The sequence below is a fragment of the Sparus aurata genome, chromosome 3 (assembly GCF_900880675.1).
Source record: "Sparus aurata chromosome 3, fSpaAur1.1, whole genome shotgun sequence".
Lineage (NCBI taxonomy): Eukaryota > Metazoa > Chordata > Actinopteri > Spariformes > Sparidae > Sparus > Sparus aurata.
The window spans coordinates 20,003,493-20,025,559 of record NC_044189.1 but is presented as its reverse complement, the minus strand read 5'-3'; the positions used below and the strand labels follow the sequence as shown (position 1 = coordinate 20,025,559).

Sequence of the window (22,067 nt, the reverse complement as noted above, 5' to 3'; positions counted from 1 at the left end):
ATAATACTTGCTTCTTGTATCTTAGACCTGTCCAGAGAATTCATATTATAAAACAAGGATTTCTAAAGAATTTCAGTGAGATTGGTGTGACACCTGCTCTGCCGTCACTGGTAGATGGACAAGGATAACTTCAGGTGTGTTTTTGGACACCCTGCCAATGGAAAATCTCATACAAATAAAACATATTTTTAGAGGTCTTACCATCAGTTTATTGATCTATATGTATTGGATGGAGGTGCAGTGACAGGAAAAAGCTGATCTGTCTGAAAGTAAGGTTGACATTTGCTAGTTCACTCGTATTTAGCTCCACAGTTGGGAATTAGGTCAATTAGATCAATAAAAAGTGGTCCGGTCAGCGTTTACCTTTTTCTGCTCAGCTGCTCATGAAACATCCAATCACAAGACGTCTGGAAGGTATAGCACTAGCCAATCAGCTGCTGAGGAAGGCGGGTCTTCGCGAAATGCGGCTGGGAAAGAGGCTGGCTAGGTTAATGTTAGCTAGGTGACACTAATGGTTGCTCTCTTTGTTGGATATTTTTTGCTATTGTAAACTCGACATGGGCAAGAGAGACAATCGAGTGGTGAGTTATGTTGCAGAATGTGTGTGGAGCTGCTAAGTGAATACACGGCTACATTTGTTAAGCTAGCCAGGCTAAAAGCAAGCACATCTTAACGTGATGCTCAGCTAGCATCGGCTAGCTCCGCTGGGTACCCTGATGCTAGGCCCGGACAGAGGTTTACGTCAGTGTATCGGGTTGAAAACACAACTGAAAATTGTTTTATTGGATTTTTTAAAAAATTATTTTTAAATGGCTTGATGCATCTTGCTGCAGATGACGCTAAAAGGCGAGAGTCAGACTCGACCGGCGATATTGGAGCTGCGCAAAGCTACAAATGCTAACTGTAGCTAATAACATCCTAGGCAATGTTTTGACGTGCTGGTGTTGCGCAGCGTTCCCCGTTCCTTCTTTAGGCTATACACAATATTGAACCATCATTAAGAAACTAATAAACTGTTTTCATACATTACTATCAAACATGGCTAACGTCAGTCAAGTGATTTAGGACAAACTCTGCAGTCTGCTCAGGACAAGTGAACCATTTTTATTAATCCTGCAGATATTTTCTCTTGACAACGGTGTACGCTCCCAGTTTATCCTTTTGTATGGTATATCATAGTGTCTCCTGAGAGATGGGGGGCATTGTCTGAAGTTACAGTTCCTTTATAGTTAATTAGGCACCCCAAACTAAAACTGGTCTACTTGAAGACACCAGTCCTGCATTAGATCTGATAGATAGGTGCTTTTTCAGTTTTAAGGTTATTATGAGGATGCGTGTGGTGCTGTAGAGCTGCATTGTAGTATACTAATAAACTGCAAAACTGTGCAGTTTTAATAATAATCTGGTATCTGTGTATTTCAATTACAACCATTCAAACTGTGTGAAATGCTCTCCTCTGTTTGGTACCGCAGGCTTACATCAACCCCATCGCTGCTGCACGAGCCAGAGGACCGGCATCAAATTCCGGACCGACCATACAGGATTATTTAAGCAGACCTCGACCAACATGGTGAGCGAAGGACAGACCTCCTTCATGGCCCACCCTGACATAAACATTTGGTCCCCAGTTACATAAAGAGACAAATGCCTTTTTCTTTACAGCTGCATCCACCTTTATCAGTATCACAGATGTTTAGATGTAGGTCTTTAAGGCTCTGGTTCTGGGAGCATGTGAAGTTTTCTAGTTCATGGCTCATCCTACAGACAGAACCAGCACTTGTCATATGGGCTGTGATGGATGCTGAAGATAAGTAATGTTTACAAGACCAGGATTAGACTGTGCTGCAAAACAAGTGTCGAGTGTTGCGATGAAGCGATGAACTCTGTATCGTATTCTGAGAGCATTCTATCCTTGCTGGGCTCTAAAGTCTGTATTCATTAGCTGTTATTTCGGTAAACTGAGGGCACTTTCAGGACAGAGGCTAACTTAACTTCTGGCTAACATTGGCACATTTACAGTGATGTTGATTAATGTGCACTGTCCCTGCAAAATAAATAAACTTAAACTTAAGTCAGGCAAAACGGTGTTCTGAATTCTGGCCTGCATCAGAGTCTGATTTGTTCACGATAGACAGAAATTATTATAAATAGTTTGACGTAAACAAGACTTTTCTAATCTGAGTGTTATGCAAGAACACTTGTCTGTCTTGGTGTTTAATGCATCCTGTCCTCCAAAATCGAGTATTTGATTGACATTGGCATCTCACATTTAATGTCACTGCGACAAGAGAAATGTGACAGCTTCCTCACTTTTTGATCGTGTTTCACCCGAATGTTCATAGATGTAAAATCAGCTTTGCTCCAGCAGAGGATGCTGCAGTCTGATAGCTGTGTGTGAGCCAGGGATCACCTCATTCATCGCCTGTTGCATTAGTTATAAATGATGCACATTCAGCTGTCAGCCCCATCATCTAACCTTTTTACTTGTGCATTGACATTTCTTGGTCCTTCCATGAAACATTCAGAATGTGCAAGCAGGGAAAAGTGCTGTCCATAAATAATTTTGCTTTCTGCAAGAAGAGAGATTCCAGTTGTTCTGTAGAAAGTAAAATGGATCTTTGTCTCTTGATTTGAAGAGATAATGAAGATCTTGAAAGTTAACAAATGTTAATTATCTTGTATTTTTTCATATCTAATGAAATTCTTAAATCAAGTCTTAATCGAAATGAACTCTAGTCTTAGCCACAAGGGGGCATATTTAATTTACTGTCAGCTTCACGTCTGTATTAAAACTCCTCTTTACATTACGCTAAGAAAAAAAACACAAAAGTGACCCAAATTATTTGTATTTGGTACAACAGAGTTAGTTAAGGGGCTAATTATAGTTAAATTACATGAAAACTGTTTGGAAAACAAAAATCTTGATGAATCAAACAAATGCTGGAAATGAATCGGGCCACTGAGTCATACATTGTCTGTTTCCTGTAAATTCCTGTTAAATGACGGATCAGTTTAAAGATTGCATGTTAAAAATGGCAGCTGCTGAAGTGTTCAGACTTCTTTCTTCAGTTTTGGTAGATGTGATCCTTCAAAGTGAACAACATGTATTGTAACTGATTTATCGTCTCTTCATCAGGGAGGAGTTAAAGGAGCAGCTGGAGAAGAAGAAGAAGGGCTCTCGAGCCCTGGCTGACTTTGAGGACAAAATGAATGATGTATGTTGTCATTATGTATTCTGACATTTTGACGGGTCACAAGCTGTTTCTTCACATTATTTTTAATCCTGTCTGTATGTGTGAAGAGTAACGTGTCAAATTATGGCAAAACCAGTCTTCATATTTGCACGGAGGTGCAGCTGCATACGAGAAACTCTGACCAGCTTGTTGGATGAAAACACTGTTCAGACTTTTATTGTTGTTTTCAGAAATGGAGGAAAGAACTGGCAAAAAATCGAGAGAAGCTGTTGGGTGGAAGTGACAAAGACAAAGAGAAAGACAAAAAGACAACCGACAAGGAAAAAGAGGAGAAGAAAGAGAAAAAAGAGGTGTGAAATCTCAAACATCAAACATCTGAATGATCTCACTCCTAAATGTATCGACTCACTTTGGTTTTTCATTTGTGTTTTAGAAAAAAAAGAAAGAGAAGAAGAAATCCAACAGGGTGAGGAGAGACCTCCAGTAGTGTGATGGCCAGCTGTGACACACACACACACACACACACACACACACACACACTCTGCTCGTCCTCGTCTCTATTTAATCCTCTTACTATCGTGTTCCAGTTTCCAAACAAGCAAATATTGTCAAGTCTAATGAACCCTGCTTTCATTGTGTTTCTGTCAAGCATTCTTCATCTTCCTCCTCCTCATCGAGTTCTGATTCCTCCAGCAGCTCCCCCTCAGATTCTGAAGACGAAGTAAGTCATTACAGACTTCACAGTGTGATGCTAGATCAACCTTAGAACATCAATCACCACTGATTGATTAGAACTGTTTGATTTTGATTCTCTGTCGTAGGTTTATTGAAACGTTTACATGTTGCAGTGGTGTGGTTGTAGTAGTCTCGAGTGAATTAGTTGACAATTAAGAACAGATTAGGGAACATGCTTATGTAGTACAGACTCTTATCATTTTTGAAATGTCAAATGTACCATTCGCTACACTGTTTGATTGTGTTTCTATTTGTGTGTTCAGGATGAAAAGAAAAGTGTGAAGAAGAAACGTAAGAGAAAGAAGTCCTCGGCCAGGAGAGCATCGGACAGCTCGGAGGAGGAATCTGACGCCGAGAGCAAGGTTCAGCCTTCTTTTAAATAGCAGACTTCTCCTGTGTTTGTGCGAACAGAATCAGGTTCTGGTGTTGAACACATGCAGTCAATTGTCTTACAATGACTTCAAGATATTTAAAATGCCAGTGCCTAATCTAAATGTTGTTTTTCTTCCCAAGAAGAAAAAGAAAAGAATAAAGGAAGAAGGGGACAAAGATAAGGTGACTTGTTCTTGTGGCTAACCTAAAAAACAATCTTTGTGTGAGATGTGTGATGCTTCTATCAGACCTCCAGATGAAGTCACTGCGTTTCTCTCCTGTAAAGTCTATCAGCTTTGGTCCAAGTGTTACAAAACGGTCATAACGGTGAAACAATTCTTGTGTCTGTCAGGATGAAAGGAGCCGTAAAAGAAAAAAGAAGGCAGAGCGAAGTTATAAAGACTCATCTTCAGAGTACTCTGTGGACTCTGAGGGGGAGGAGATAGTAAGTATTATTATTATTATTATTATTATAATTATTATTATTATGTTTGTAGATCAGTAATGATGCTTAAAAGACATCTACGATCAGAGACTTGACCAGAAAACATGTATTTTGACACATTTGTTAAGCTGCTGTTTTGTAACTACATGTTAATGAGTGCCGGTCACGGCTGAATGAGGCCGGCAACAGAAAATCACACGTTTTAATATTTAAGCCAGGTTATCTTTTCTCTGTTCCTCTTTTACCTCTTTGTTCCTCTTTTATTTCAAGTTTGGAGGTATGGAAATTACTTTAAGTATCAGAGAGCAACATGGATGCCATCTAACTTTCAAGTAGCATCAACAGTTGTCTTTCTGCATGGATAAACAGCAGCAGCAGGTTCAGAGCTGTGGTAGCTGCTCCAGAAGGCCTGAGGGATGTGTGGGGGGTCTGTTACAGGCACCTTCATCTCCAACTGGACACATTCACACGCAGCAGTCACAGATTAAACAGGTTATCCCTGCGACACATCTTCCCCTCTAAAGTGTACTTATCTGAATTTACACAGAGTTACATCAAACTAGATTGTTTTCAGTTTCAGTTCTTCCATTACTTTCACTCACATACCACAGAGTTTCTGTCCATCACCACAGTACAGATTACAGCAGCTGATTGTGACTAAGAGTGTTTTCACACGTACCTTGTTTAGTTCGGTTGAATGGAACCCTGGAGCGTTTACCCCCTCGGTGCAGTTCGTTTAGGAAGGTGTGAACACATCAATCGCACTCGGATGTGGACCAAAACGACCGGACCGAGACCTTGTTGAAGAGGTGGTCTCGGTCCGGTTCCAAATAAACTCTGGTACAGTTCGTGAACATGATCCAACCTCCATCCGACTCAACTGCACGAAGCCTCAGTGCTTAACCCCAGATTACCACTGTATACGTGTCCGCTGCGTTACGGCTCCGATCCAGTTTTGCTCCGCCATCCGGCAACCCCAGTTGGTTGCGTTTTGAGTCTGCCATGGTGCAGTACGGTAAACAGCTGGCGTCGCAAGGCCGAGGAGTTCTTGGATAATCACATGATCTCTCGCGACCGCAGTTATAGGTCTGTGTCATAAAAACAACAACAGGAAGTGTTCCCGACCGAAGGATTAGCAGAAGAGCTGGTGTTTGTCTCTTTTTTGAGATTTGTAAGCTGGTGTTAACACACAGTGTTTTATTTTGCTGTGTGAACACAAACCAAACTTGAGGCAACAAGTTGGTCCCTGATTCGGACCAGAGTAAATGAACTATAAGTGTGAAAACGCCCTGAGATTGTAGAATTATTCACAGGAAATGGTCTTTAACATTGTTTCTAAAGTTGAGTGAAGTGAAATGAAATGAGTCCCAAAGATCAGCCCGGTTTTCCTCCCAAGCTTTTCCAACAGCGTTTCATCTGCCATCATCTCACATCAGATGTTTTCTAAACACATTATGTTCAGTAAATGACTGTTAACAGGATGAAGATTCAGATAAATGATCATCATTTCAATCCTAACACAGGCAGTAAAGACTAACAATAACCTTGTTTTAAAAAGGTTACAACTTCCTGATGTTTAAGGCCCCAACACACCACCCAGACTCAAACCAACAGCCCACTGCCTTTATCTGACCACTCTGTTGCCTCGTCTGACCCGTTCAGCAGAAAAGTTGCATTGAACACACCGCCTGACGTGCTGCCAGCTCCACAGCAGCATGTACATTCTGCTCTTGCTCAAGATGCAATAAGCCTCCTTAACAGCGGGTGGCGCTAGTCTCGTGCCACAACTCTGGACTAAACTCTGCACAACACTGCCACAACATCTTATGATAAATTAGGCTTTCTCATCAGTTTTGTTCTGTAGTTTATGAAATGGTAATTTCACCCAGAAACTGACAAACTTTGAGCTTGTTTTGGTGCAGAATATCGGTTGCTAAACAGCTGCCGCAGTTTCCAGTAATGATGAAATAAGATTATTGCATGAAAAGGATTTTTCTTAATTCAGCATAGCTCAAGACTTCCCCCTTGGCCTTGTATCATTTCTCCTTTTCTCTTCCACAGGCTGAAGCCAAGAAGAAAAAGAGAAGTAGCGAGGAAAAGGAGAAAATCACAGTGAGTGATTTGCTGTTTTAATTTTACGTTACATGAATAAGATTTAGTTTGATGCTGGGAAGGCAGATTTTTATGTGATAACTGCAGAAAAGACAAATATCTGAAATGTAAAAATGTATTGAGTTGGTCAGATTTGATTTTGACTTGAAAGATGTTTTCAGAAAGGTGTGCATGTTCCTGAAACTCTGCACAGTACCTCAGTACAGATATGTTAGGACGTGGCGATATGTCTATAGCTGTGTGCCGGAAGTCCATACAAACTCTCACCTGTATAGCAACAACCCCTCCTGAATCCTTATTGTTAATCTAGTTCAGATGAATAGTTCATTTTAAATAAAAGTACCAAATGACAACTGTTCATGTTCACAGGACAAATCCAAGAAGAAGAGGAAAAAGAAGCACAAGAAACACGGCAGGAGAAAGAAAAAGAAGGCGGCCTCTCAGTCGGACTCGGAGCTCGACTAACCGAGGCTGTGCGCTCTCTCCCAACAGTCAACTAGTAGTGTCATTTTTGCCGTTGACGTCAAAACAAACTTCTCCCATCCAGCTCTGGTCATCACGCTTGAAAAAGAGACCTACAGACTTGTAATGCTGGGATTGTTTCGAGTGAAGTGAAATCGAGAGGCGGCAGCCATCCCTCTCAGTGGCAACTACTGGTACATCTCTTCCGTTGATTTTTATCACCAAACCTTTTGTAGATCTGTTTCCCTCCACCACAGGACTGAAGTGAATTCCATTTTTTTCCCCACATCTTGGATATTTAAGTGTGAGCGGCACTTGCCCACACCTCCAGTTTGCTGACCCTCTCGGAGACGCCGTCTCCGCTTCAAACCCGACATCTTGCATTTCTAGTTGCTCGATGAGGCTGGTAATGCTAATGCTAGTGCCTGTGCCATGCATGTAGACTGACGACATGATGTCTCACCAGCCTCATATTGAAGTTGGACTTATGTTAAGAAATGTGAGCCACACAGTCAACATTTATACAAGGGATATTGTTCTGCTCTGAAGCGTTCCACTGCAGTGTAAATGTATGAACAATGGGAATTCATTAATAAAGTATTGTTTAAGCCTTTACTGCTGTTCCTCAGTTCCAACCTCCATTATGAGACACTGTTTATTTCAAATCACACATTCACGTGGTGCAGTTAGAGCCGCCCACTGCATTTGCTTTTATTGTTAACCTCCCAACTTTTTATATGGAGCTGTTACTGTCCCTCAGAATGTAATTAAGGTCAGCGATGCTGCAAACTGGATATCAACCACAAGATGACAAATCTGTTTTAATGACACCACATGATCCATGTGTTCCTCTCTTGTTACAGGAAACACAATGGAGCTGTTACTTTATAGCTTCACTACTTCTTGTATTACTAACTTGTAAAAAACAATTGGAAGAAATACTTGAATCACTCAGTGAGGAAGTGTAACTAGGTACATGTATTACTGTTTTGTATTTAAGTAAAATTCTGAGGTACTTGAGTATTTCCATTTACTACTTCTTTGTACTTCCACTCTACTACAACTTACATTTAGTTACAGTTACTTTGCAGATTACATGCTGCATAAGTAGCACTGTTGTGAGTGAGTGTATTTTATCTGGTAATCATTAAATAATTGTGACTCTGATAATCATATATTCAGACTGTCTGATTTGATAATGAGTCGTATAATTACGTTTGACACTAAACTACATTTATCGCAATAACAATACTTTTCACAGGTAAAGGTGCAATATGTAAGAGTTGGTCACCTGTTGAATCATGCTTAAAACAAAAAGGGTCAGAATATGGCCAGAGTAACTGCTAACTGCTGCTCACTGTAACTGTCATTAGCTATTTAGTGCAGTTAGCAATGAAGCTAGCTGTTAGCATGCTAACTTAAGCAGATATCTCTGCGATACTTTACTTAGACATCATAATGTCAAAACTGTTATTTCTCCACGATTTCATCATTTTAGTTTTTGAATATGCTTAACCACTTTCTCACATAATATAGATTTCATATCAGATGCCTGTTCAAACACAATATCTTTAACTTCACTCAGCTTCATTCAGCTGGTTGAGTGGGAGCCGATTTTAAATCTCATCTACTTATAAAATATTTGACCTGCAAAGTAACTATAAATGTAGTGGAGTAAAGGTACAGTGTTTCCGTCTGAAACTTATGAGCACAGCAACAGGAAACACAAATCTTGTAGCTCTAAATCATCAGTGAAACTGAGATTGTACAGCCAGCTCATGTGATTGAAACAGTGTAATGGTATCAAAGGTTAGTGTGTGCTTGTACAGTCACGTCTAATGTGTCAGTGCACGAGTGTGTCTTTGTGTGTTTTTCATTCTCAAACAATGATTACCCAAACCCTACCCTTGTGTAGGACCTAGTTCTACAAGCACTTGGCTTCCTGACAGTCACAAGACTCAGGGGAGTGATATAAAGTTTGGCCTCCAGATTTTGTTAAGTGGGAGGGTCCAACCTGCCAAATGAAGAGCGGAGTATCTGCTGGTTCAGTTCAGGGCAAGTGCGAGACGTGCAACAGGAAGCTGTTGAATCACTTCACATGCAAAAGGCAAGTAAAAACATCTTCTACATGTATCTGTGTTAGATCCTTTCTGCCATACCCGTCTGTATTTTGGTTAATAATCAGTCATTTCTGTGTATTATGACTGTTCAGTGAGGTTGTTTTAAGAAAGGAAGATCTTTGTTACAGCTAAGATGGAACTGAAAGTTAGAGCAACACCAGAGCAAAACCACAGAATCTGACTCACTGAATCGGCTGATTTTCCTTGACAGCACGTAATATATTAAACTTCATGTGAATGCTGTTCTCTGCAGATGTGGAGGTTCACTCTGTGCCTGGTACTGGGAGTGTTTGCGTGGGGGTTTGCATCCTGCTCTATCACTTGTCCTGACGGACATGTCTGCTCTGATTTGGCCACCTGCTGTGTGACTAAGGATGGCTATGGCTGCTGTCAATATCCAAAAGTAAATCACATGTGTCAAGCAACATAACCCGCAGAGTAACATTTTAGCCTGTAACACTGGTGGTAATCTCTCTTCCTGTCTGCATCCATACATCTTCAGGCTGTGTGCTGCTCTGACATGGCCCACTGCTGCCCCTCAGGGTTTAGCTGTAATCTTGCCACCCAGATGTGTGAGAAGGAAAACGAGCCGTGGGTGAGCGTGCCCATGGTGGAGACGGAGGCTGCGGAGAAACCGAGCACTCCCGTTCAACCTGTATCTACCGTTCTGGAGCTCGAAAACAACCTTGTTCCAGACCAACAAAAGAGTTCAGTCGTCCATTGTGACAACTATTTCTACTGTCCTGATTACACTACCTGCTGCAGACATCCAAGTCAGGCCTGGTTCTGTTGCCCATACTCTCCTGTGAGTTGACCTAATTACCTTTGTGCAATAGGACACATGACTGTGATGAAATTCATTTTTATCACTGTTGACGTTAAAGGTCCAGTGTGTGAGATTTAGCAGCATCTGGTGGTGAGGTTGTTAATTGCCTTGTCTCCCCCTCCTGTCATTTTATGTCTGACGATAGAGCCCCTAAATCCTACACACTGGACCTTTAGCTCAAACAGCATCTGAAATGTCACTGTTTTAATCTTGAGGAGTCTTGGTGCTAGTCTGTATTGATTGTTCCATAAAATATGTGCCTTGTAGGGCCGGTGCTGTCTGGATGGCTACCACTGTTGTCCATACGGCTACGACTGTGACTACAGTTACACACACTGTATAAGGCGAGGCCTGAGATATCCTTTCACACCCAAACAACCGCTGACTTCAGTCCCCGCAGCTCACATTTCAACGTTAGAGGACAAAAGCAGCTTGCAGGAGGTGAGAGAAACCACAGTACACATTCCTAAAAATCCTTTTTAGTCGCTTGGAAAAATTTGACACATCATTTGGTACTGATCAGGATTAAGCATCATCAGAAACACACAGTGATGTCTGTTAACCAAATCTAATCACATCACACCTCACCAGTCCTAATAAAGTAGGGTAGCTTCCATTTTGTGTGTTTGAATCTCAATGAAAAAAACAAATGCAGTATGATAGATAGATAGATAGATAGATAGATTTATGATAAAATACTTAGATTAAAACATTTTATCATGTTCAATGTGTGTTTTCCTTCAGCAGACACCAATGAAAGCTGTAACAGAAGCCAGCAGCAGCAACGGTGAGGCCGGAGTTACTCGCTGTGATTCCATGTTTTACTGCCCAGCAGGGGCATCCTGCTGCAAACGACCCGATGGCCAGTGGAGCTGCTGCCCCTACCCACTGGTATGGATTAGATAAAAAGAACTATTCAATGATCATCATTATGTGAAAATGTGTCTGCCCACATCACCACACACTGATGCAGCTGACAAATGTTTGAGTGTCATCTTGTGCCCATAAAAACCTAGAAAATAACTAATGCTGTACTAACACCACAATTTTCCTCTGATTCAGGGGAAGTGCTGTGCAGACGGTCAGCACTGCTGTCAGTATGGATACACCTGCGACCCCTCCTCCATGACATGCAGAACTCCGGCCTCTTGAGCACAGAGACGTGACAAAACAGAATGAAGACATGCTTTTACTTTGTGCACTGTGACTTCACTGGTTTTTTTTTTTAGTTTGTTTTGTTTTTTACATACTTTGATACACATTTCAGATAAAAATGCATCACAGCTTTAATGGAGAAAAATAAAGAAACTGATTAGTCGCTTGGAACTATATTTTGTAGTGTTTTCACGAAGGATGTCAAATTTCATTTTCTGCAACCAGATTATCCGTTTTTCCTTCAAATCTGTAACGTTATGTCATATTTGAAGACTGACACACATTGTTGCACACAAAGTTAATTGTTTTTCATCTGCTGTGTTGATTCATGACCCCTGATTTGAATGTGTCACCTGCTTTTCCCCTGAAGATGATGATGTTGTAATTATTATTTTAATTTACGATGATGTCACTCACTCACAAAATCTAAGTGCGATTTTCATTTAAGTGCTTTTACTTTGAAAGGAGCGGCCGGAGGCGCCCTTTTCATTCCGACTAGCTACCTTCCGTCTGTCCCGTGTGAATGGTTCCGGGCGGTGCTGGAGCTGCGCGACTGGAGAGAAGATGGGTCAAATCGACGAACTTAAAGTTTTTGTCTCCGAGCGGCTGAACGCTTTTACTTCAGAAATTTTAGGTGCAATTGAAAAGACACTGTCGGATTACGAGGTGCAGGCCTCTCGGCTGAAGGAAGAAAACGACCGCCATCGTTGTTTGTTAGACATCATCGTCAAAGCCAAGTTACCAGAGGCGGAAGGTTTGTGCAGCCGCTACACGCTCTCTAGGCCACCGTAGTGGTCAGCGTTCACCCGCTAGCAACAGCATTGCTAAATAACGTCACCGCTTTTAATCATGTGTAACATGAAAACACCTGGGGGAGGGATGTGTGTGTATATATGTACCGGAGATGAGTGTGTAGCGTTGGAAATAAACTGTTCGTGTGAATGTTTTCCCTCACTTCGGCTAAGCTAACTGCTAGCTACGTTCACGATGTTCAGATAACAGGCTAACTTTAGGTCATAGTAAGTGTAGCTAATCTGGTTAGCTTCTAACATGGGTGGAGATTGTTGTATAGCTGCTTCATAACATCACGTTAAATTTGCATATTTCCTGACAACACTGGAGACACTCTGAAGAGACCTCATCGCTTATTTGTCTTAGTTCTGGTTCAACTCTAATTAGAACCAAATACAGTCACGCGCAGTTTATTTAGCCATCATGTTGTTCTTACTGTACTGAAGTAATTGATTTTTAGTTTAATCGACCGAGTGGATGTATTAAAGTGCAGGAAAGGAAAGGAGAGTGACATCTATCGACCCTGGAGTGGTCTGCCCGACACATGACGGGAGTGCTGCTGGAAAACAGCAGTTATACAGGATCACATATAGATACCAGTTAGGCTACACAAACCATCACTGGAAACTGAAGCAAGTTGAAGTTATTCTGCATCTTTATAGGTTTCCACCACAGCCTAAAATGGCATTAATTTCTGAATCATCTTGGTAACTCCTGAGTACCATTTTAAATGTGTTCAAATGAGCTCATCGTTGGTCAGCCTGGTGTTGTATAGCTAATGCATTTACCAATTTTAAGAAGGCTCAGCTGCAAACAGTGCATGTTTTGATCACTGCTTCAGCAAATCATGTGATCTTGTGATGACATATCTGACATGTATGTCACTGAGTAAAACATATCATGGATCAGCAGGACATTTTTACATGTCATGCCATCGTTAAATAAGACTGTATGAGACTGTTGTGTTCTAATCTGGCACAAGTCAAAATGCAGTGACAATCAAACACAGAAAAAAAATGATGACAAACACGAATATGTAATATCACTCCTTTTCATTTATGTTACTGTTTGACATCATCACAGAAAGGACTACAGACGCATTGTGTGAAGCCATGCTTGTAAGCAAATGCTCACTCTTGCAGCTGTCGGCATGGTATTCAGTGTTCTAGACAAAAATGCCAGATCAGACCAAATGTCTCTCAGAGTCGCAGCTGCCAGCAGCAATAAATACAGGAAATTTTCATGTCAGGAGCATGGCTTCATATCATGACCATGGCCGCATGTCAGGAGCATGGCTTCACGTCGGGAGCATGGCTTCTCGTCAGGAGCATGGCTTCACGTCAGTATCATGGCTTCACGTCAGTATCATGGCTTCACGTCGGGAGCATGGCTTCACGTCAGGACCATGGCTTCATGTCAGGAGCATGGCTTCATATCATGACCATGGCCTCATGTTAGGAGCATGGCTTCACGTCAGGAGCTTGGCTTCATGTCAGGAGCATAGCTTCACATCAGTATCATGGCTTCACGTCGGGAGCATGGCTTCACGTCAGGACCATGGCTTCATGTCAGGAGCATGGCTTCATATCATGACCATGGCCTCATGTCAGGAGCATGGCTTCACGTCAGGAGCTTGGCTTCATGTCAGGAGCATGGCTTCATATCATGACCATGGCCTCATGTCAGGAGCATGGCTTCACGTCAGGACCATGGCTTCATGTCAGGAGCATGGCTTCATATCATGACCATGGCCTCATGTCAGGAGCATGGCTTCACGTCAGGAGCATGGCTTCACATCAGTATCATGGCTTCATGTCGGGAGCATGGCTTCACGTCAGGAGCATGGCTTCACGTCAGGAGCATGGCTTCATGTCAGGAGCATGGCTTCATATCATGACCATGGCCTCATGTTAGGAGCATGGCTTCACGTCAGGAGCTTGGCTTCATGTCAGGAGCATAGCTTCACATCAGTATCATGGCTTCACGTCGGGAGCATGGCTTCACGTCAGGACCATGGCTTCATGTCAGGAGCATGGCTTCATATCATGACCATGGCCTCATGTCAGGAGCATGGCTTCACGTCAGGAGCTTGGCTTCATGTCAGGAGCATGGCTTCACATCAGTATCATGGCTTCACGTCGGGAGCATGGCTTCATGTCAGGAGCATGGCTTCATGTCAGGAGCATGGCTTCACATCAGTATCATGGCTTCACGTCGGGAGCATGGCTTCATGTCAGGAGCATGGCTTCACGTCAGGAGCTTGGCTTCATGTCAGGACCATGGCTTCATGTCAGGACCATGGCTTCATGTCAGGAGCATGGCTTCATATCATGACCATGGCCTCATGTCAGGAGCATGGCTTCACATCAGTATCATGGCTTCACGTCGGGAGCATGGCTTCACGTCAGGACCATGGCTTCATGACTATGGCTTCATGTCAGGAGCATGGCTTCACATCAGTATCATGGCTTCATGTCAGGAGCATGGCTTCATGACTATGGCTTCATGTCAGGAGCATGGCTTCACGTCAGGAGCATGGCTTCACATCAGGAGCATGGCTTCATGACTATGGCTTCATATCAGGAGCATGGCTTCATATCATGACCATGGCTTCACGTCAGGAGCATGGCTTCATGACTATGGCTTCATGTCAGGAGCATGGCTTCATGTCAGGACCATGGCTTCACGTCAGGACCATGGCTTCATGACTATGGCTTCATGTCAGGAGCATGGCTTCACATCAGTATCATGGCTTCATGTCAGGAGCATGGCTTCATGACTATGGCTTCATGTCAGGAGCATGGCTTCACGTCAGGAGCATGGCTTCACGTCAGGAGCATGGCTTCACATCAGGAGCATGGCTTCATGACTATGGCTTCATATCAGGAGCATGGCTTCATATCATGACCATGGCTTCACGTCAGGAGCATGGCTTCATGACTATGGCTTCATGTCAGGAGCATGGCTTCATGACTATGGCTTCATGTCAGGAGCATGGCTTCATATCATGACCATGGCTTCACGTCAGGAGCATGGCTTCATGACTATGGCTTCATATCAGGAGCATGGCTTCATATCATGACCATGGCTTCACGTCAGGAGCATGGCTTCACATCAGTATCATGGCTTCACGTCGGGAGCATGGCTTCGTGTCAGGAGCATGGCTTCGTGTCAGGAGCATGGCTTCGTGTCAGGAGCATGGCTTCGTGTCAGGAGCATGGCTTCGTGTCGGGAGCATGGCTTCGTGTCGGGAGCATGGCTTCACGTCGGGAGCATGGCTTCGTGTCAGGAGCATGGCTTCGTGTCAGGAGCATGGCTTCGTGTCGGGAGCATGGCTTCGTGTCAGGAGCATGGCTTCGTGTCAGGAGCATGGCTTCGTGTCAGGAGCATGGCTTCGTGTCAGGAGCATGGCTTCGTGTCAGGAGCATGGTTTCGTGTCAGGAGCATGGCTTCATATCATGACCATGGCTTCACGTCAGGAGCATGGCTTCATGACTATGGCTTCATATCATGACCATGGCTTCACGTCAGGAGCATGGCTTCATGACTATGGCTTCATATCATGACCATGGCCTCACGTCAGGAGCATGGCTTCACGTCAGGAGCATGGCTTCACGTCAGGAGCTTGGCTTCACATCAGTATCATGGCTTCACGTCAGGAGCTTGGCTTCACATCAATACCATGGCTTCACGTCAGGAGCTTGGCTTCACATCAGTATCATGGCTTCACGTCGGGAGCATGGCTTCACGTCGGGAGCATGGCTTCACGTCAGGAGCTTGGCTTCACGTCATGACCATGGCTTCACGTCTGGAGCATGGCTTCATGACTATGGCTTCATGTCAGGAGCATGGCTTCATGTCAGGAGCATGGCTTCATGTCAGGAGCATGGCTTCATGTCAGGAGCATGGCTTCACGTCAGGAGCATGGCTTCACATCAGTATCATGGCTTCATGTCAGGAGCATGGCTTCATGACTATGGCTTCACGTCAGTATCATGGCTTCATGTCAGGAGCATGGCTTCATGACTATGGCTTCACGTCAGTATCATGGCTTCATGTCAGGAGCATGGCTTCATGTCAGGAGCATGGCTTCACGTCAGGAGCATGGCTTCACGTCAGGAGCATGGCTTCACGTCAGGAGCATGGCTTCATGTCAGGAGCATGGCTTCATGACTATGGCTTCACGTCAGTATCATGGCTTCATGTCAGGAGCATGGCTTCATGACTATGGCTTCACGTCAGTATCATGGCTTCATGTCAGGAGCATGGCTTCATGTCAGGAGCATGGCTTCACGTCAGGAGCATGGCTTCATGACTATGGCTTCATGTCAGGAGCATGGCTTCATGTCAGGAGCATGGCTTCATGTCAGGAGCATGGCTTCACGTCGGGACTGTGGTTTCACGTCGGGACTGTGGTTTCACGTCGGGAGCATGGCTTCATGTCGGGAGCATGGCTTCACGTCAGTATCATGGCTTCACGTCAGGAGCATGGCTTCATATCATGACCATGGCTTCGTGTCAGGAGCATGGCTTCACGTCAGGAGCATGGCTTCACGTCGGGACCGTGGTTCCACGTCGGGAGCATGGCTTCACGTCGGGACCGTGGTTCCACGTCAGGAGCATGGCTTCACGTCGGGACCGTGGTTTCACGTCGGGAGCATGGCTTCACGTCAGGAGCTTGGCTTCACGTCAGGAGCATGGCTTCACGTCAGGAGCATGGCTTCACGTCATGACCATGGCTTCACGTCTGGAGCATGGCTTCATGACTATGGCTTCATGTCAGGAGCATGGCTTCATGTCAGGAGCATGGCTTCATGTCAGGAGCATGGCTTCATGTCAGGAGCATGGCTTCACGTCAGGAGCATGGCTTCACATCAGTATCATGGCGTCATGTCAGGAGCATGGCTTCATGACTATGGCTTCACGTCAGTATCATGGCTTCATGTCAGGAGCATGGCTTCATGACTATGGCTTCACGTCAGTATCATGGCTTCACGTCAGGAGCATGGCTTCATGTCAGGAGCATGGCTTCACGTCAGGAGCATGGCTTCACGTCAGGAGCATGGCTTCACGTCAGGAGCATGGCTTCACGTCAGGAGCATGGCTTCACGTCAGGAGCATGGCTTCACGTCAGGAGCATGGCTTCACGTCAGGAGCATGGCTTCATGACTATGGCTTCACGTCAGTATCATGGCTTCATGTCAGGAGCATGGCTTCATGACTATGGCTTCACGTCAGTATCATGGCTTCATGTCAGGAGCATGGCTTCATGTCAGGAGCATGGCTTCACGTCAGGAGCATGGCTTCATGACTATGGCTTCATGTCAGGAGCATGGCTTCATGTCAGGAGCATGGCTTCACGTCGGGACTGTGGTTTCACGTCGGGAGCATGGCTTCATGTCGGGAGCATGGCTTCACGTCAGTATCATGGCCTCACGTCAGGAGCATGGCTTCATATCATGACCATGGCTTCGTGTCAGGAGCATGGCTTCACGTCAGGAGCATGGCTTCACGTCGGGACCGTGGTTTCACGTCGGGAGCATGGCTTCACGTCGGGACCGTGGTTCCACGTCAGGAGCATGGCTTCACGTCAGGACCGTGGTTTCACGTCGGGAGCATGGCTTCACGTCGGGACCGTGGTTCCACGTCAGGAGCATGGCTTCACGCCAGGAGCATGGCTTCATATCATGACTATGGCTTCATGTCAGGAGCATGGCTTCACGTCGGGACCGTGGTTTCACGTCGGGAGCATGGCTTCACGTCGGGACCGTGGTTTCACGTCGGGAGCATGGCTTCATGACGGGACCGTGGTTTCACGTCTGGAGCATGGCTTCATGTCGGGAGCATGGCTTCATGTCGGGACCATGGCTTCATGTCATTCTCACTCTGCCAATGGCACAAAAATATTGCAAGTTTTGAGCATCTATTTAAAAGCTATGTTTTAGATTTCTTTCAATACATTGGTGCTCCCAGTTCTTTGTTACAAGCTGTTTTATTTTTTATCTTCAACAGCTCCAGCTGTCAAAAATGATGCCAGCCCCTGTGCATCAGATCCAACTCCTCGTCCTCGCAGGCACAGAGATCCTCCCCGCCATACTTCCGGTGGTAAGATATCAGTAATATAAAAAATGATCCTCCTAAAATTCATTGAATTCCATGACGCTCAACATAATGTTATGAATTTGTGAAAGCAAAATAATATAATTCCTGCCAGGAAAGAGTCTCAATCAGTATCACAGTCAGCCAGTTAATGTATATTTTTGCTGTCGACTTCAAGATGTTAATCCAGTCGTGTTGTGCTAACCATCAGTTGTCTTTCCTCCATCCTAAAAGTAACACAGATTTTTCAGTTACTCCTTACAAGATTTTTAAGTGCCTTGTAAGTCTAATCAGTGCACTAATTACTGTAATGTTTTGTAAAGTACCTAAATCCGATCTTAATTCTTTTCCAGACCTGCAGTGTGTCTTCACTTCACAGACAGACTTTATGAAGTTTGCAGGCGATGACAACTGTCCCTTCTGCATCAGGAGTGTTCAAGCCTCTGAGAAACATTTGGTGAAAAAGCATTTTCTATCTGCTGTTCATTTTGTTGTGGATGGCACAGGTGAGGTTGATACGAAATTAAAATGGAATATGAGACTTTGTTCAAACAATATTCTTATAAGCATCCAGACATTAAAGAAGGCTGCCATCATTTCTCTTTCCAGAGCAGTTTGTCATTCCATGTAGGTGCAAAGACAAGATCCAGAAGGGCAGAAGTCATTGGCACTGCCCCTGTTGCAGGAAGATCCTGTTTCGGAAATGTAACTTTGAGATGCACCTGTCTAAACAACACCGTACGTATGATTTATTTGCTTTCTCTTGACTTTGCTCTTATTTTTAATTCCTTTCTTTAATTTTGTCAGTTCTGCTTTACTGACTGATGTAATCGTTGACATGATGACGTACTGTTGTGTCTGTTCACTTCACAGATTACATATTACTGCAGCAAACCCAAGATGAAGGTCAGTATGTCTGTGTGCAGCAGGTCTGATTTCTCTCAGTTGTTCCAAATCATGAATTTCTAGTTTTAGTACATTTTAGAATAATGCTATGAACACAATTTAGAAGTAATTCTAATTATTTGCTAAGTACAAAAATAACCCAAATGCATTGATTGCATAACTATGTATTCATTCTCTACACAATAATGCAGCAGTAATACATTATTATGATATACGTGCCTTTACATATACAGTGACTGCATTTACATTCACACAAATAATCCACTCTTAATCCAACTATGACAATTTTGTCCTTATTATGAATATACTATTTTCCAATGAGGACACGTGGGATATGTCAATACTATTCAGGTTTTAGGAGCATTAGCAGGCAGTTTGTGACAAACAGTTTGTGACAAACCCAAGATGAAGGGATTTAAGTCAAACTTTTGACTTAAATCATACCACGTTTCTGTTCTGAGCAAAAACCCAGTGTTTTGTGTCTTTAAGAATAGTTTTGACTGCAAATTGGGGCTCTTTGTATACTGACATTAGTTCATTTTAATAATGAAAACCACTTCAACAAAATGCCTTTTTGCATACTCTAAGGAACTCCTGGATAATCATAGTACTTGCTATCTTTTGTTTTTTCTTCGGGGTACTGCAGTAAAGATGCTACAGCCACATGTAATAGTTGTGCACATTGACTGCAAACGAAAAAAAACCACATTGCTCTGCCCTTTCTTTAGAAAGCAATCAGACCCCTGTGGCTGTCTTTGAGGAGGGGGCTCCCCTGAGCTCTGAACCCTGGTGTCTGCAGAACCATGACAGTCCGGACCAGCAGTCCCCAGTGCTGTTTCAAATCAAAGACAAACAGAAACTGGAAATTTGGAGAGAAGGTCTGGTGGAAGAGCATCACATGCTTAAGTCCCTTTTACTGCATGTGAAAACTTGTTAAACTTTTAAACGTCTCCTTTATCCACAGAGCAATTGAAGCCCAAAGGTGTTGGTGTGGATCACGGCCAATGCTCCGCAATCAAGACTGTCTCTGTGGGAAGTTATGTTCAAGCTCCAATCCAATCAACAATCAACAGTGATCAGCACAGCTCTGAAGAAAAGATTGAGGACTGGAAGAAGAGCTGCAAACCTTCACATTTAAACGCACCCAGTTCAAAGAGGAAAAAGCACTCAAATGTAAAGAAATCAACAGAGTTCCCTGACAGTCAGAGTCCCACAGACCGTCACTGTTGTAAAGCCTGTGGAAAGACTTTCCTTAACATGTACATGCTGAGGACACACGTTCACACACACTCGGGGGATAAAAACCCTATCTGTGGAATTTGTGGAAAACGTTCAGAGTCCAGACTGAGATTAATCCAGCATCTTCAAAGCCACACTAGGGGAAACAAATGTGGTATATGTGGCAGACAATTCTCTAATACATTTCGTCTGACAAAGCATATAAGACTGCACAGACCATAGGGTCTAAATGTCATGTGATGTCATCGGCTGTAAATCCACAGAAGGTCGAGTTGCTACAGACATACAAAGCTGCTGTGATTATCAGCATCTGATCCACTGCAGTGAAATCTGTTCAGTGAGAGATACTAGTTCAGTTTATGGGAGGAATAAGCCAGTCCAAGTGCTCGGCAGTCTGTTCAGTGTTTTATTATCTATTATTTATCACGGTTCATAGTATCGATTTAAGTCAAAGTGGATTTGCAGCGTGTTCGATATCCATTTCAAAGTGTGGCTCTTCCAGAGGTTTTCTTTTATAATGAACAAAAATGAGTTTGGCTTCATTTATCCCACGCTATCTCCACAGTCACCCAGGTGTTGTTTTTGTAAAAGGTGTAAAAAAAAATCTTATTTCCCTGCAGAATCTGTCCATGTAGTTTAAAGCTGAGCTCCATTGCACTCAGCATTTTCCTTACCAGCCCTCGTCTGAAATATCAAAGTTCACCACCTCCTCCCATCTACGTTTAATACCCAATGTATCAGACTTGGATTAGAGAATACCACTGTATCCTCTGGGGATAATCTTATTACATGCAGTTACATGTTGTGGACTTGGATATTGACAGGACTGTTTTCATACTTCCTGTCCTTCCTGTTTCTAGCTACACCCAGGCTCTGCTTGAAAAACTGCCAAACTTGCAGGTATCAATAGTTTCAGACATGTTTGTTCTGTGAGCATTCAAAGCTATAACACGGCTCTGTGTATAAAGGTGACCCAGTCAGTACAGCCCTTTTGTGATCCAGTTTTCTCTTTGATGTATAATATGCTATTCATATGCAATTTTTGTACACGTCAGTAAAACTATTATTCATATCCTTCCTGCTTATATTTTTTCATCTGTCATCAGTTTGGAAATGAGAGACAACACCTATTAGGTTTCACCCTTCAGTGGTGTGAACAGCATCCCAGAAATCTACTGTAGAAGGGTGAAGGCACCATTCAGCCTATTTTCATTATTGCTTGACTGTAAATGGATAGTACCTGATGTTGAATGTCAATGCATGCATTACTGGGAAGCACAATATATATATGCAGCTCTCAGGCATTCAAGAGTGTGGTGGCCAACACTTGTATGAGGGGGCTCCACTGGGCCCAGTACCACAGAACCCTGGTGAACATGCAGTCAGGGAATGATTCATCAATTCTTTACCTAAATTAAACTAAATACTCACTTTGACTAGGGTGTTGGCTAATTACTGAATCCAGGAATCCCAACTCCGCATTTCAAACTGTGATAATATTCATGAAAAAACCAAAACCAAATCATAGTGACACTAAAAGCAGCACACCTCTGTCACAAAGGGAATGCAGACCTGTCTCATTTTAACGACCCTCTTCCATATAAAATATT

General features: G+C 43.5%; 2 protein-coding genes across 6 annotated transcripts; both read left to right on the top strand.

Annotated features, from left to right (window-relative positions):
* The first annotated feature begins 417 nt into the window (after window positions 1–417).
* On the top strand, window positions 418–7,935 carry fam133b (family with sequence similarity 133 member B). 2 transcript variants are annotated; one of them, XM_030412927.1, is made up of 11 exons: window positions 418–581; window positions 1,473–1,570; window positions 3,137–3,215; window positions 3,425–3,544; window positions 3,628–3,660; window positions 3,844–3,915; window positions 4,193–4,291; window positions 4,443–4,484; window positions 4,654–4,746; window positions 6,808–6,858; window positions 7,228–7,935. In XM_030412927.1, exons 1-11 carry the CDS (start codon window positions 558–560, stop codon window positions 7,321–7,323), a joined length of 807 nt encoding a protein of 268 aa, XP_030268787.1. In that variant the 5' UTR covers window positions 418–557; the 3' UTR covers window positions 7,324–7,935. The 2 variants fall into 2 exon arrangements, with proteins under 2 accessions (XP_030268787.1, XP_030268788.1); XM_030412928.1 differs by having other exon boundaries at window positions 419–581; window positions 4,446–4,484.
* Window positions 7,936–9,280: 1,345 nt separating this feature from the next.
* LOC115579138 (progranulin-like) lies at window positions 9,281–21,534 on the top strand. Of its 4 annotated transcripts, none has more exons than XR_003983599.1 (12): window positions 9,281–9,427; window positions 9,694–9,843; window positions 9,943–10,245; window positions 10,534–10,707; window positions 11,014–11,157; window positions 11,329–12,175; window positions 18,226–18,318; window positions 18,666–18,818; window positions 18,922–19,050; window positions 19,186–19,218; window positions 19,947–20,096; window positions 20,183–21,531. XR_003983599.1 is itself a non-coding variant. In XM_030412649.1 (7 exons), exons 1-7 carry the CDS (start codon window positions 11,986–11,988, stop codon window positions 20,677–20,679), a joined length of 1,245 nt encoding a protein of 414 aa, XP_030268509.1. In that variant the 5' UTR covers window positions 11,437–11,985; the 3' UTR covers window positions 20,680–21,534. The 4 variants fall into 4 exon arrangements, 2 of the variants coding, with proteins under 2 accessions (XP_030268510.1, XP_030268509.1); XR_003983598.1 differs by having other exon boundaries at window positions 9,283–9,427; window positions 11,011–11,157; XM_030412649.1 differs by lacking the exons at window positions 9,281–9,427; window positions 9,694–9,843; window positions 9,943–10,245; window positions 10,534–10,707; window positions 11,014–11,157 and having other exon boundaries at window positions 11,437–12,175; window positions 20,183–21,534.
* Window positions 21,535–22,067: the final 533 nt, after the last annotated feature.

Bases quoted from the DNA above. Each gene is read 5' to 3' on its own strand.
- fam133b (XM_030412927.1), top strand. From the start codon at position 558: ATGGGCAAGAGAGACAATCGAGTG. The intron at 3,545-3,627 runs GTGTGAAATCTC...TTTGTGTTTTAG, and splicing joins AGAAGAAAGAGAAAAAAGAG to AAAAAAAAGAAAGAGAAGAA. The intron at 3,916-4,192 runs GTAAGTCATTAC...TTGTGTGTTCAG, and splicing joins CCTCAGATTCTGAAGACGAA to GATGAAAAGAAAAGTGTGAA.
- LOC115579138 (XM_030412649.1), top strand. From the start codon at position 11,986: ATGGGTCAAATCGACGAACTTAAAGTTTTTGTCTCCGAGCGGCTGAAC. The intron at 19,051-19,185 runs GTACGTATGATT...TTCACTTCACAG, and splicing joins GCACCTGTCTAAACAACACC to ATTACATATTACTGCAGCAA. The intron at 20,097-20,182 runs GTCTGGTGGAAG...CTTTATCCACAG, and splicing joins ACTGGAAATTTGGAGAGAAG to AGCAATTGAAGCCCAAAGGT.